At 37.7% G+C, this 15,618-nt stretch overlaps 1 protein-coding gene across 1 annotated transcript in view; it reads left to right on the plus strand.

Moving 5' to 3' along the window:
• zcchc24 (zinc finger, CCHC domain containing 24) overlaps positions 1 to 11,530 on the plus strand; it is a 53,616-nt gene extending 42,086 nt beyond the window's left edge. The window contains exon 4 of the mRNA XM_088917411.1: positions 5,192 to 11,530. Within this exon, the coding sequence (XP_088773537.1) occupies positions 5,192 to 5,305 (114 nt within the window). The 3' untranslated portion in view covers positions 5,306 to 11,530. The remainder of the gene's footprint in view (positions 1 to 5,191) is intronic.
• Positions 11,531 to 15,618: the final 4,088 nt, after the last annotated feature.

Below are 15,618 nucleotides of genomic sequence, written 5' to 3' on the forward strand. Positions count from 1 at the left end.
GTTACTTTAATGCTGCTACATTATTCCTTTCTTGTAAAATTCCCCAATAACCAATTACTATTATTGTGGCTGTCAGATGCTGAAAGTTGAACCTGAAATCAATGATCATAGTCACCTGAAGGAGTGTGCTGGGGTTGAAATTCCTTCAGGAAGAATTTGTGATTGAAAGTGAAATTGAATCCGCTGTTGCTGTATTTCATAAGAAGCACAGCACCGCTAGTATAGCCACTGCATGCCACATCGCATGTTCCTTTGACAAGGAATGTGTTTATGGGGCTGGTTACAGCTGAACACTGGCACGTGCAGTATACTTGTGTACCACTGAAAACAGCAGTGATCAGCGACTGTCGTACCTGAGGAATATTGGTTAGGTAAATTTTGCCCAGAGCACACCTTTTGTTCAGATGAACCGCATTGTCTGAAGAAGAACACTATTCAGCTATTGTTACCTTGTCAGTCCATTAGGGAAGCTACCTCCCACAGAATAAGGCAGTGATGAAACAAAGTATTGAGTGTTTAGAGTGGGGTGCTGGGCTGAATGGGAGGGGTCACATCATGGTGTGTGTGGTGTTGAGGATCCATTTCATTAATGCCAATCTGCAATTTTGCTGACTGAGTAATTTTTTTGGGGTAAAATTGCTTACAGCATTAGAGGTACTTCAAAAGGCATAAAGGTCAGTTTTTATTTAAACCTTTGAAAATCCAAATGGCATCATATAGTTGTGAGGCGCCTGGAAAAAAGAGAACATTTTGGAGAAGTAGTAATGTTCAATGATTCTTGGAAAAAGCAGTAACTACTTTTTTTTCTAGTCGTAATTAAATCCAGAGAAAGATTGGTCCCATTTGTGGTGTTTTCTTACTTTTTATGTGTAGTTTGTGCACTGAACTACTCAGTGTTGCTTAGCTTACAACAATGGTTTAAATTACTCTGAAATTACACACTTCAAACTCAGAGAAATGGGCCAAAATAAACAGTGCTTTCCTTTACAATAATCTGGCTGCGTTTCAAAATTGATTTTTAGAATTTTAAAGAACAACACTGTTGCAAGAGGGTGGTGGTTATTAAAAAAAAACTCCAGTTAGTTTGACATCACTAATCACTTCAAGTTATTGATGTTACTGAATAGAGGCCCAGTTCTCTCCCAGATAGCCATGTTTACAAAAAATGTATTTGTTGTTCATCTGTTTGCAATTATGTCCAGCAGAAAGCTGAAGTTCTGGATTTTTATTCTGTTGAAACAGTCTAAGCAAACTCATTTGCAAAGGTATCACTAATTAGAGTGAATTCAAATTATTTTCAAGGTTTCAGAACATGTGGCATAGCAGATTTGGTTTTCAAAATGATTTCAATCTGGATGGGGTCTCTTGCTATTCTTAATGAGCAAACTGCTTTCAACCCCGGAGACCTTTGTGGAGAGAAAATTTCATACTGTTGGGGGTTTCTAACATTTCTGCTGGATAAGTAAAACCTTTAAAAAGGAAACTTGAAAAGCAATATCCATGGTCCTGTTATCAAGGTTTTGCAGGCTCAGAGGACCACGTTTCACCTTTACTCAGCTGGGTTGAAAGTGAAATGGGTTTTGCATTTCCAGCATAGATTCTAACAAACTTGAGCCCATGAGACTAAAATCAGTGACTGCCAATGGTAGTGAAGAAAGTGATCTAGATCTTGGTTCTAGAACCTCTGCCTCACAGGCCCTTCCTCAAAGGACAGTGCCAAATGGACTGAAAGCCCACAGACTGAAAACAATCTATAGGTTCTGAAAATTCCTAATACCGAATTCCTAATAGTTCTTGGCTTTCACGGGCTCAAGAATAGAAAATAAGATCTGGCACCCCTGTTCATGCCAAACACCAGTCAGCCACATCACATATATCATTGGGCATTCTGATTTGAGTTGTGAAATGAATCTGACATTGAGGTCACATTAACTTATGAGCTTTACAATTCCAAGCCACCAGTGATGTTTTATAGGCATTTATCTAGCAAGAACAAGCATCTGCTGAAATCTGCTTTGTTTAGCATTTTTTCTAAAACACAGCATTTGCATCATAGACCACTTTCAAACTAAAACATCAATTGATTTAAACCATTGTTCCATAACATCATGGCATTATTTGTTCCTAGTTTCTTGCACACAATAAAAATCTGACAGTATGAAATAGGTAAAATACTAAGTAAAAATGTCTGCGTAAATGAGCTCAGGAGGCAGATCCTGCCAGCTACAGTCATTTGCCTGTTTAGATGAACAGAGCACTCTTTCACTCTGGCCCTTATGCCCATTTAAAAGCTCTTTCCTATTCCATGCTTTTCATATGTTCTTACGTAGGAGGTATACAGTCTTGTCAGTCCTGGCCTTTTGTCTGGCAGGGTGTATGTTGATTGAGAACAGGTGGCAAAAAGAGTCACCCACGTGACCTTTTTCATCTACTCCGTAATTGAAAGAATGCTGAAACCCCACACCTAGTGTCTGAGACCTTCTTTTTGATATTTAAAGGCCTTTTTGCACTTCACTTTAATCCTGTAAGACAATTAGTCTGTGGACGTAGTGGTGTCTGTTTCATAAGATGTATTTTTTTTCTGTGTATCTATCACCCCTCCATACACAAAGATACAGTGACACATCATTTTCTGTTTCCCATAAGAAAGTAAAAAAACAATGAAGGAAATTACCCGGCATCCTGACATTCCAGACTGAGGGCAAATGGGTTTCATTTTCTAGTTTTTCTTTCTAATCAACATTACAGAGGTAATAAACCTGTAAACTGGGGTGCGGTTTATATGAACGTCCATTTCACACGGGTTTTAAAAAGTCTTCAGGTGGATAGTCTCTTGCTTTTCTTAATGGAGATAAAACTGATTTCAATAATTTGAGGAGCGAAAGCTGTTTGGAGGTTATGCCTTTGTAACTTAACCAGCTAGGTGAAATACTTTTAAAGGATGACTTTACAAGCCAAATCAGTGGTCCAGTTGTTAGGGTTTCATTTTCTCTGCAATACATGTGCAGAAATACCTGAGTGAGGACGTCCTTTACTTTAGGAGATCGTGATGCCAGAGCTGCAGACAGGTACCGTACTTCAAGCAGTTGTTGCTGCAGACCTTTCTTCTTAAACTGTAATCGCTTGTCAAGAGTGCCAGAGGAGGAAGAAACACTTCAAGATCTGTGCACCTGGTTCTCCAGATCTTTAAATTAGGCAAAGGAATTGCCATGACTGTGACTTAATATTTTCATTTTTCAGGTTTTGCATTACATACCTGTTGTTTCTAAAAGCAGCAATTTCAGCAGGTAGCAGTTTCTATTTAGTGGGTACTGCGGATTTGAAAAGAAAATCCAAAATATTTCCTCCTACTGAATGCCATTGCAAGATTCTCCTGAAATCTGAAAGCGTGTAATGCCTTAAGCAGTCAAAGTAAGAAGATATTTCCTACTTTCCCTTACAAACGAGAGGAGTCCATTCAAGCTGTACGATTGGCTTGTGTACCATTTAATGATATAGTGGGCCTCGGTAAAGCTCCCAAGACAGTCGAGGTCTGTTAGCTGATAGCTTGCTTGGGGGAAAAAAGTATTTAACTGTAAGACTGTAAGATGAGAGGCTGGAGCTTAATGTGGGGAACAGACCCTGTCGCTATAAACAAATGTATTTCTCTCTTATTCCCCGTGGAAAGTAGTGGAGTCACAATTCCTGGTGTCAGGAGGTATACTAGAACTTTTGCTGGAATCCTAGAAAGAAAGTATATCCTTCATAATACAGGGCAGAATAAACATATCTGCAATAAAAATACTTACCACTGGTTAAAATAAAACCTTCAACATTTTTGAGCAATTGTTTGTTTTCCAAATTATATTATTCTCCATAGACTCGACACTGCGGCCTTGAGCAAACTCTGTCCAGGCAAGCGCTGCCTTGTCTGTTCCAGCTGTCCCTCAGTAACCTGGTTTGCGAAGAACATCTTAGACATTCTGGAAATAAAAACATTTCTTGGGCCTGGTAGTTGCTGGATAAAAAACGAGCTCCACCAGTGCAGAGCAGGAAACAAATGATTGCAGAGGTATTGTTTATGATATTCATCCAAACAGTTGCTGGCACTGAAAGGTATTCCCAGTATTCTTTGCATCATTTCCAAGAAAATAACTCCCAGTGCAGTTTTTTTCCCCGCTTTTCAAGCTGGTTTATATCAAGAGACATGACAGTGTACGCTTTCACTTTAATCACAGCAAGTAAAAGTAAAAATCTCCCAATGCACACTCTTTTTATTAGCAAGTAGCAGAGTATAAAAGAGCAAGGAAAATCTAGATTTCAGAAAATGTTACCTGTTGCTGCCCTCACTGAAGGTCTTTGGAGTTGGTTAGCGATTGAAGTGGTTTATTTACAAGAGCTATGAACTAAAAGATACGATCTGTGTCTAGGAATTATGTCAAATGCAGCTGGAAATGTAATATTGGAGATCTGTGTGGCATTAGAATGAGGTTTAAGCAAGTGATTGATTTTTAGCAAATGCTGCTCTGCAGAGGCATTTTAGAGGTTAAAAATAAATCCTAATAATATTTTCAAAGTGTCTTTTGCAATAACAGTTTTTGCAGTTAAAAAATACAGTTTTCTGTGCATTTTGTAAAAATATGTGGAATAGCAAACATATCAAATATATCAAGTATTACAAGTGTGCATCTAAAATATTGGCACATTTGTAAATGTTAACCAACAAATTATTTCATTAGAAAATCTTAACCACTGCTTACAAGGGTGAGAGAGGTTTGATAGCTTGTCAGAAAAATGTGGTTTATTACACTTAATAAAATAGGAAATATCTGTGGATCTGCAAGTTCAGAACGCCAATACCTAAGCAACTATAGTGACCGAATAGTACCTTGCACCCTCAGTGAATGTAAAATCAGTGCGTGCTGTTGTAGTACTGATGTCAATTAACCTCTGTAGAGGGCTGCCTGGACCCAGCTGCAGGCCATGACAGGGGTTCTAGAGCAGTGGTGCCCTGTTCTGTAGAGTCTGGACCAAGTCTGCTCAGTAGAGGAGTGTGTGGACCCAGCTACTCTGTAGTGTGTGGACCAAGCCTGCTCTGTAGAGGAGTGTGTGGACCAAGCCTGCTCTGTAGAGGAGTGTGTGGACCCAGCTGGAGTCGGCCATGACAGGGGCTCTAGAGTACTGACTTCCTGCTCTTTGTTCATGTATCCAGCGACCCCTGGAGAAACCGGATGGCTTGGACGTCTCGGACCAGAGCAAGGAGCACCCCCAGCACCTGTGTGAAAAGTGCAAAGTCCTGGGCTACTACTGCCGCCGTGTCCAGTAAACTGTGGACAGGACGGTCTCCCGCCGCACGCTGTCTGATCCTGTCCTCTGCTAGCTCACTGACAAAGTGCTCTTTATGAAGTGAAATGTGCCAAATTAAGTATGTATATATTTTCACTGCTAATAGGCCTTAAAAATATCAATACAACGTAACACATTTACCTGTGTATCTGTATAAATGAAAGTGTTTATAGCATCAATGACCTAGACAGTATTGCTACCCATGCCAGACACAATGGATTACCTCATAGTGGTGTCTGTTGCTTATTTGTTTACAGAATGGTTTGTTCCATGTGTTTTTTTTTTCCCTGCCAAGTGAAATATTTTGATGTGCTGGTTAGTATTATTACTTTTTTATTAATTTAATTAGGCTTTACTGTTCATTGGGTCAACAGCACATCAAAATCCAATCAACTGTGAATTAAGTGAGGGATTATGGAGGATGTGTCCCAGATTTTTATGCTGCCTAGGTATTTATTACTGGAGAGTTGCATGTTTTTGTTGTAGATTATATCTAATGTTTTGTTCACTGTGCAATTGTATTGTTTTTAGCTGGGATATACACACAGATCCTGGTAGCAGCCGTGCTTCCCTGTCTGTAGAAACTACTGTAGATTGTTTTATAGCGTGGCTTTAAATCTCAATGTGTTATCTGGGTTTTACAAAAAGATGTAACTTGTTACCTTCAACTGCCGCTTAATAGGCTTAGCAAATGAACTTTCAGCTGCCTGCGAGGTGCTTTTACTTGGGCGTTTCTTCCAGGCGTGGTACCTTCACATCTCACAGCCACCTGAGACTTCATCCACTTGACTGTAGCATCATGTGGAATGTGAGGAGCACCTGAGTTAGCCACCTGTTTTCAGTTATCTTTTCAATATATATGCGATTCAGCTTGTACTTGACACTCTAAGATGCAATGGGTTGTTCTCTTCAAACTTCGGACATCTTAAAAACGTGCAGTTTTAGGATGAAGTGGCTATCCTGATGAGCCATGTCCCCATGTTAAAGCTCACTGTGTAGTAATCACCAGAACCACCATGTTTCCAACAATTAATACATCTGATATAATTATATTAAATTAATAAATAAATTCAAATTTGAGGAATCTCGCATTGAACCTAGCTTGAATCGGTTGGATTCTGTATGACCAATATGACCATCAAAGTTTCTCATGGTGTTTAACCTACGCTTTGATTGGTGAGCTGCAGCTTCTTAAGACTGTATCCAGCTTCATTAAGAGCAGTGATGAATTATTTCAAAGTAAGTCTCAGTGAATCCGAAGACCGGATTCAGAACTGAGAATTAAGCTTTCCTTTCATAAAGCAAGTTCTGCTTTTCCCAAAAGGTGGCATCTAACCTGTAATTCAAGTGGCCGATATTAAGTCGAGGAAGGGGAGGTTGTGCACAGTGCTTTAATACAGCACTTTCACTGTGGAGTTCACTCTCAGGTTTCCTGTGCTGCTGGAGTAGTAGCAACAGGCATGTCAATTCTTACACCCAGTCCTCAATGGTTTATTGCTAAATGTTCAGCTGCAGATGTTACAAGAATTTTACAATTTTGTTTTCATGTTGTCAGCTTTTTAGAAGTTTTTAAAGGAGGGGGAGCAGTGATGATGAGAAGAAATATAAACTGTAAAAAGCTGTTAAATACACTTGGCAGTACTGAGGCTTTAGTAACACGATTTTTAAAAGAAAAAAACATTTACTGATTGGCTGAGAATACAAGTTCCAAGACGGCATTTCCTTGAAAATGGCCTATTGTTAGAGAGCTTTCACGCTCGGTTTCACTCAGCCATCAATTAAGGATAATTTGACATGAATAACATTAGATTTAGGACAGCTGTTAGAGTTAATGGGGAATGTAATTTCATTTCCAATGTTTCATTTAGAAAAGAGAATTCCTGTCGAAATGGTGGGGGAACTCTGAATCTTGTGAACTCTTCTCGTATCTGTCGAGAAGTGTGACATTGAAATTAGGTGTTTTACACTGAATTGAAAAAGACTGGAACGTTTGTGCTAAAATGATGTGAGAAAGTTTCATTAGGAAAGAATTTTAGGGTGCTGATGATGGGGATGAACTGGAGCTGGGGTCAAATTTTTAAAAAAGTATTACTATATTATAGACTTGCGAACAGTAAGAAGGAAGGTCACACACCTCAACATTGACCTCTCTGCTTGCAACACCTTTGTAAAGGCTTCCAGGGGCTTAGCTGAGATTAATATTCTGTGAATGTGCCTGTTGATTTAAAGTGATCCCTTTCATAGAGCATGCTATGAACCAAGATGTCTGTTACTTTCAGAAAGAGTCTGGGATAGCTCACAGTGGAGCACAGCAGAGTTGTCATTTTGTAGCTGTTTCACCATTCACATTTACAGAATAACATAACATGACACAACAAAGCGGTTTAGTAGAGGACTTTTTAAGGCCATTGTCTTTTCATTTCAGGAAATTACAGCACCAGACACAAGCCCCTTAGGTAGTGTTTGAGGGTTTTGAAATGTAGGAATTAACAAGGTGGTCCTAACTCATTGAAGATTTTTTTAAAAAGTTTATTTTTAAATTAAATTATGTTAGGTGTGGAATGGGTTCACAGAACACCACTTAACGCTTCTAATTTAGACTAATTACAGGAAAAATAATATCAGTAAATGTTATTCTGTTACACAAGAATGTAAGGTTACAAATGAGGGGAAGCTATTTGGTACATCTAGCTCAAAACTGATGCAGGGATTCAGTCCTACTGTTGTAGAAGAAAATGGTTCTTTTTAATCCCAAAGTATTTTGGTAGGGCATTGTACTCTAACTGTACTTTGTATTCTGTTTTAGAATGTGTACCTTTGGAGACTAAACTTGAAATGCTTAAAACTTAGTGTAATTTCTTTAGCAAATTGCTTAAAAGATGTTATCTTTTTAATATAGCACATTGAAGACACTTTCATTTCTGGAACATGTTAGGCAGAAATCCTTTGTTAAATGCAAATGAAAATGAAGGACTGCTCAGCCTGGAATTCTTATGCAACAGATCTTCAGTGCTACTAATCAGGACTTGCTATAGAAAGTGGGAAGTAATACAGTTACAGTGTAACCCCTTGGAGCTGTGAAGCTTATATATGTGAAATTATGTGTGAGGATGGGACTACATTTGCCACTCAAGCGCTTTAGTGGTAAACTGGAAAGTGTTTTCCTCTGTTCTGTCAGTTGGTTTGAAAGCATGAACAAAAATTTCCGACTGGCAAAAACAATCAGACCTGTTGCCATGGAGACACCTATGAAATGTTATTTGAAAGAGGGACTCTGAAAATGGTGGGAAACGCCAGGTTAATGTGCCTGTTCATTTTGGTTTTGGAAACTGGTTTGTTTGAGAACCAAGCCAACAGGTCAAAGGTCGGCTCAGGCTTGTAGTCAGTGCTCCAGAAACCTGCTCTCTGTGCTTAGAAGCTTTGCTTTACCCTGTGGTATATATAGTGTATTTGATATAAGAACAATAAATACAGAGTTAAAAACTTTAATTTGAATGCCTTTCCCCACTGTATGATTCAAGGGTGTTCAGTTGGCATGTTTCTGCTCAGCTCTGTCACAGACTTCGAAGATCATTGTTTCCAGGTAGATTTCATAAAGTTCATGGCAGTTTGTTGTCTGTGTGCCTTCAGTAATTCTCTGGACACCAGGGCAGTGTGAAATAATACTGTGCATGCGTAGTGTTAAGATTTATTTGCATGTCGCCAGTGTGAACACTTGGCGATTCACAGCTGATGAGATAATGGATTCAAGATGGCAGGAGAGGCTAAAACCTATGACAGCATTGAACATTAATGCTATTGCTACCAAGGGATAGGGCAGGACTGGTAAAATACTGAGATGTGAGAGGCTCATTTTCTATAAAGTTTATTTGGCTGCTATGGAGAGTTTTTGCAGCTGGGGAAAAAAAGGATTATCTACTCTTTCGAACAATTTCTTGGACACCTCGAAAACTCCAGATACGGAATGAGCATGCATGCTAAGTATCATATGATTAAATCGCTCTTAATGAAGAGGAACATGTCAACAGTTCAGGAACCAATAACAATAACTGACAGCAAGTTAAAATTCTAGAGTATATAACATAATTCAATATGAAATTAGTTGATTTTAGCGTAGGTATACAGTTTTACATCTGACTCCCAGCTTCTTTCTCAGTGCACTTGGGATCAGCAGAAAACTATTTCAATGCAAAGTGCTGAAGCATATTTAATCCCAAAAATAAAGCCTTTACTTTTTGTATTTAATTGCAGGACTTATTCTTGCCAGTTATTCATTGTTGTTTTTGGTCTTTGGCATTTTATTATCAATTCTAGGTTTCTGTCCACACGTATATACAGTGGCTATACCTTTGGCAGGTTTAATACCCTCAACTGAAAGGTTTTAGGGGCCTGAGATTTTGGAATTCAAAATACATAAAACTTAAAGGCATAGCAGAAATCTTCAAAGGTGGTTCCTGCTCTTATGTTTTACATTTGAGGAAGAATAAAGCTAGTATCATTCCACTGTATTCACTGGCTTTGGCTGAAAGTTGGCTACACCAAACACTCACATAAAACAACAGGACTCAGGATCGCTCTGACTGATCTGAAATGCGAAAATGTTTGACCGTCTGAAGCAACTGTTAAATGTGATGGTTTCAAGTCACAAGCGTAAACCATTTTGTTTGGGAGAGAAGTGCCTACATAAATCTACTGTGATCTGTACAAGTTTCAAAGAGGGTCAGTACTACAGAGCTGACTAGATAGATGTATTGGAATGCACACCCATTCATGAAATAGTTAAATGCTTGTAGACGTATTCGTCTTGAGATACATATACTTGACTTTTACAGTTCCTTTTGAGTATGGAGATTTTTTTATATGTACAATGTGTGTATTTTGGAAACCTTTCTAGATGTTAAAATTTTAGAACAATTGCAAATGATAAAAAGCTCTTTCCCTAACCGAGATCTTTGCAATGACTTTTTTCTGTATATATTCGAAGGCCATCTTTTTTAAAAGACTGTTCATTGTTTTGAATTGTTATTTGCAATGTCCGAGCTTTTTTTGTTTAAAAAGGGCCGTTTATTGGAAGACAAAGCTGGGAGTTTTTCTTAAATGTTTTACAATCTGAGGGTATATCCTGCAGAAAATATTTATGGAAGGATTTTTTTATTACAATGCTTTTATTTCTGTATAAAGTATGCAAGAAAACTACACTAGAAGGAAATATTGATGTCTACATAGATTATTATATCAAGGTTGGTACATAATTCTTAAATACCCTTGCTCTCTTAAAAGCCATTTTTTGTGGATGAAAATATTATCAATATTAATTAACCAATCATATTATTCAAGTGCTTAAACTAATATTAAAATACTTATTGGAGCTGATATATGTGTATTTTGGAAATTACCTTATCATTTTAAAGAGCAGTATTAAAATGTTATAAAATTTTATTAGTTAAGAGAAGTACTGATGTTTATGTAATGAAAATATGTTACAGAGACCGCTGAAGAAAAGGCAATAATTATGTGTGCTTTCAGTAATGAAACAATATTTTATGTTACAGACACTCACCACTGTATTCAAGCACAAGAAACTGTGAGTTCTAGTATACAAAGTCTACTAAAGCAGTATTGTTAAAGAACTAATATTGAATTTTTGTGCATAGTGTAGAATTGCTTTTCTGTAGAGCAAACATGTGAGACATACAATTCTGTTAAAATTTGCATGTGCATGATGTTTTAAAATTGTTTGGGGAAAATATTTTTCTTGTCTACATATTTAATGCATTTAGAGTGTATAAGATGGTCTGCAAAATTTTGTATGTTACCTTAGGGTACACCAAACTACTTATAGTATGCTTCATTGAACTACATTGTATACTAGTTTACACCAGCTCATATTCTATCATACTGACTTTCAGTGTGTACCGAAAGTAAGGTACAGTATATAAATGTACACTGCTTCATGGTATATTAGCTATCAGTGTTTACTTGGTTTTTCTAACTTGAGTTTTTAAACAAACTAATGCTAAATTGGAAATGGACAAAACACAGAGGGAGGCTGGAAAAAAGTTTAACTGGGAACGAGGAAAGAATGTAAACTCTGTTCACTGTCCATTAAATGGCATTCCGAAATGTGCCTTATTGTCGATTAGGAAAAACATTTGCTTTAGTACTTTTAAGAGTTTTATTGCTTCATTAAAATAATGAAACAGTTTGTTCTTGTCTTTGGTCTCGTGTTTTTTTTTAAATGAAAAAAAGTTTTTATCTTGTCATCAAGAAACAATAATATTGCATAACGTTTCGTCCATTATTGAAACCTAGGTACAAAACCGCAAAGCACTGTCTTCATTCCAGACATACTATTGTGAACATCTGAAATCTGCTTCTACAGACCACATAAAGTCAGCACATGAGGAATAATGACAGGACACTCTAGGTTTCAGACAGTTGTGTGGTGATGAGCCAGGGCAAACCATGAATGCGGCTAAAGTGAGAAGGTATACTCATCTCAGACACCTCCTTCATTTTTTTCCCCTCAAAACACAAATATAAATTTAAGAACAGAAAGGTTGCAGACAAAAGGAGGCCCCATCTCATCCATTTGGTAGTTAGTAACTCATTGAGCAGAAAATCTTGCAGAGTTCCATACTCCCACAACCCTTAAACCCTTTCATTTAAATAGATGAAAAATTTAGTGTATCAGGTACGCCGATGTTCATATTTTTATTAACTTTTCTTCTTATGCTTTCTTTTTAGGTTGACGCTAAAAGGTGTTTGCAGGCTTTCGTTCCTCTTTCAGTCTTTACTTGACAGAGATGATTATTGGCTCTCCCAGATCAATTAACAAGGTTCAAAGAACTTAAGTTGTTGAATTAAGACCCAGAAAAACCTAGGTTGGGCCCTCCAGGACTAAAGCCGCATGTATGTAACATTTCAGGTGGGTAGCTGCATCAGCATGCGTAGGCTGTAAAGGAACAAGTAATAGGTTTATTCCATGCTGAAAAAAAGAAGAAAGAGAACACAACGTTTCGGCCGTGGAGCCTTCTTCAGGTGTGAGAGAGACAGGGCAGTAGGCAAAGGTAAAGTAGCGGGAGAACAAAGGTTGGGAGGGAGGAGTGAGAGGCGGGAGCAGGGGACAGAAAGAGAGGCCATTGGGTTATTTTGGTGTAGTTGTGACCACCTATGCACGGGAACGTGAAGTGCAAAAATAATACCAGTACGAGTAGAACAACAGAGACAATCAACATGACTGATTATTAACAGAAAAGACAGGAATCTGCATTTTGTTTTTCTGTCCTCAAGATTTGAGGGGGTTTTCATGAAAGTTTTTTTCAGTGCACTTTCTGAGTACCTCAAAGCTGAGAATATCTGAGCAAAGGTTGAATACAAAATTCCAAATTGTAGCCTAGCTAGCTTATAGTCTTGTAAGCTTTATGAGAAATGGGAAACAAAAAATTCCATAAAGTATATTTTAACTTCAGAAGATGAACTAGCACAAGAAAAAGATGTTTCAACAGTAACTAGGAAATCTGAGAACTGAGCCCAACCAGATATGGCTGGAATATACATTCACACTACATATGGATTTATTTAAGCTGCCTCAGACTTTAAGGCACTGAACTATCTAAAAGTTCAGACATTTTGCACTCTGAACCTATATCAGCACAGAAATCACATGACCAGATTTTTTTTACCGTGTGTCCTGAATGAATTCTTCTACATGAAAGTGTTTGATTAAAAGGTCATCACACAAATTGGATTGTGTATCTCTAGGTATTTATCTGGCAATATTGAAAATAAGCTGCCTATTTGTGTTTTTTAAAATCGTATTCATGTTCACGAGAGATTCCTTAAAAGATCTCTCCTCCCCCAAGCCACAAAAAAAACAGGCAAAATCCTGTTTTCTGACCATTTGTTTGCTATCACAGTCACTGGAACCTATTCTGGAATGATTTACAAATGTCTGCCTCATACTGTACATCATGGACTTGTGAACTCGTTAGAAACAGCAAGCTGACTGGAAACAGAGTTTCATAGGGTAAAGGATAGATAATGGGACCTGAGTTGGACCTACTTCTACCTGTTCTTTTTAGCTACAGTTGCCAGATAAGAGATACAGTTAGAACTGCTCTTTAACAAACTGGATCTCAGCTCGAACCAAATGCTAGAAGCTCTCTGCCCTCTCTTGATCTCCACATTTCTTTCTGTTCTGTTTTTAAAGCACATTTAACACCTCAGTGGACTCAGTGTTGTCCCCAAACATGCTGCCACTGTCCCCAGTTAGATCATCTGGGTAAAGATGGCTTCACATTCGGGTTTTTTTTTTCTTGTGACATTTCATTGAATTGCCACGTGTACAGGCTTTCCAATAGGTGAAAATGAACGTGATCGGACGCTGTTTGGAACGTAGTTGAGCCAGAATCTAGGCTGTAGCAGCAGTGATTAGGTGGTCTTGTTATACACTACAAATCACCTTGTGTTTGTTGCACTGAACAGTAGGAAAGCAAGGTAGTTCTGCTACTAGCGTTACCATCTCTTTCCTGGTGGAATGAAAAAAACATTTTGACAGAAAAATAAGAAAATTGCTCAAGGGTTCTGCGCACCCTTAGAATCCGTCATCCACGACATAACCATGACTGACGTAATAAGAGCTGCATTTCAAAAGAGCGAGGCAAAAACGATGAGAGCAACTCAGCTGTTCATGTTTCCAAAATGCTTTGATTAAAACTGCACTTCTTGGAAAACAGTCCATACCCATGAAAAACTTTTCTTAGAAAATGTTTATTGGCCTAGAGCTTTTAAGAGTTTTTTCAGCCAAATGTGGGTCACATATAACAAACTGAAATTGCTAAAATTCTGCAGCACAATAAAATGTAATTAAGCCTACTGCAGGCATATAAACTTTTAGAAAACAACAAAAATAATTTTAAATAAAATGTACTATCGCTTGAGACTTGACTTAAAACATTTCAAAATCAGTACCACTCTCACACCTATACACTTAGGCACCACTTACCTGTATAAAAGAGAATGATTATCTTGCACATTATCTGTTTGCAGGTAAAAGTGACCTGCTAATTCCCTTCTCACTTGAGATTTTGTATGTACTGTAGTTTGGGGAACATGTTCAAGACGCAAAAAACACAGAACATTGTGTCTAGCTACACTGTTACTGCTTTTGTTGTAAACAACTTCTGAAGAGCCTGTTTGTCCTGTATTCATAACCACAGGGAAAGAGTTGTCACAGTTATCTGCACACTGTTTCATGAATAAAAGGAAACCAGAAGCATGATGTCATATCCTGTACCCAAGTAAAGGAAGCCATGCTGGAACTACAAGCTAAAAAAAGCCTTTGGATCACAACCAGGAAACATAAAAGAAGGCTGGTGTTAGAGGACTCGGGCAAGTCCATTCAGTAAGCTATTGCTCTGTGGAAAAGAGAAAGTGCGGGGAAAAAAAAATAAATCAAATGCCTTCAAGGTACGATTTAGAAAGCTATCAACTAGATTATTAAACGGTAATATCCAAGTTCAAACCTTAGTGGGACATTAGGCATACTAAAAATGGGATTTTTCTGTGCTTCTAGATTCTAGGCCATGCTAAATAGATGTTCTATTAAGGTATCTAGGCTCTAGGTATCGACAGTAACTAGACAGACCTGGAGCTCATGCCACAGTGTACCAAGATTAGAACACAAGATCACCTAACCCATCGTGCCATTTTGTTTGCACTTTATTTGAATACTATATCATTGCAAACCAGCTTCTTGAAGGATCCCTGAGATTTTGCTTTCACAATACAGCCTGGTAGCTTGTTTCACAGACACAATTTGTTATTTCACATGGTTTATGTTAACTGCCAGTATTTCATGTTAACTGTTCATGTTCACATGCACATATGTGGTAGTTGGTATCATCATTAGGGCACTCTCATGTCCAGTAACAAAAACAATATTTTTGTTCTAAAACCAAGAAAGAGCTTTGAGGGGCATTGAAAATGGCAGAACTCTTTTCTTATTTTCACCTATTGCAGCATAACACAATAGGATTAGAATACTTTCCTTCAACTGAAAACTATTAAGAGTAACTAAATGTGCATAACGTGTACCAATAGGAGAAATAAAAAACAAGATATGTAATTGTATTATGTAAAAATTAAAACAAATCTTAATTTAAATATATTTTTAACACATTATAGATGTCAGGACATTTCTGAATATACATTATTTCCATTAGGTCTCAAAGTAGAGGGTCGTGCCAAGTTCTTGTGTAAGACCTCAAAAGCTTTCTCCTCTTATTTTCA

The sequence above is a fragment of the Atractosteus spatula genome, chromosome 5, assembly GCF_055471065.1.
Source record: "Atractosteus spatula isolate fAtrSpa1 chromosome 5, fAtrSpa1.hap1, whole genome shotgun sequence".
Lineage (NCBI taxonomy): Eukaryota > Metazoa > Chordata > Actinopteri > Semionotiformes > Lepisosteidae > Atractosteus > Atractosteus spatula.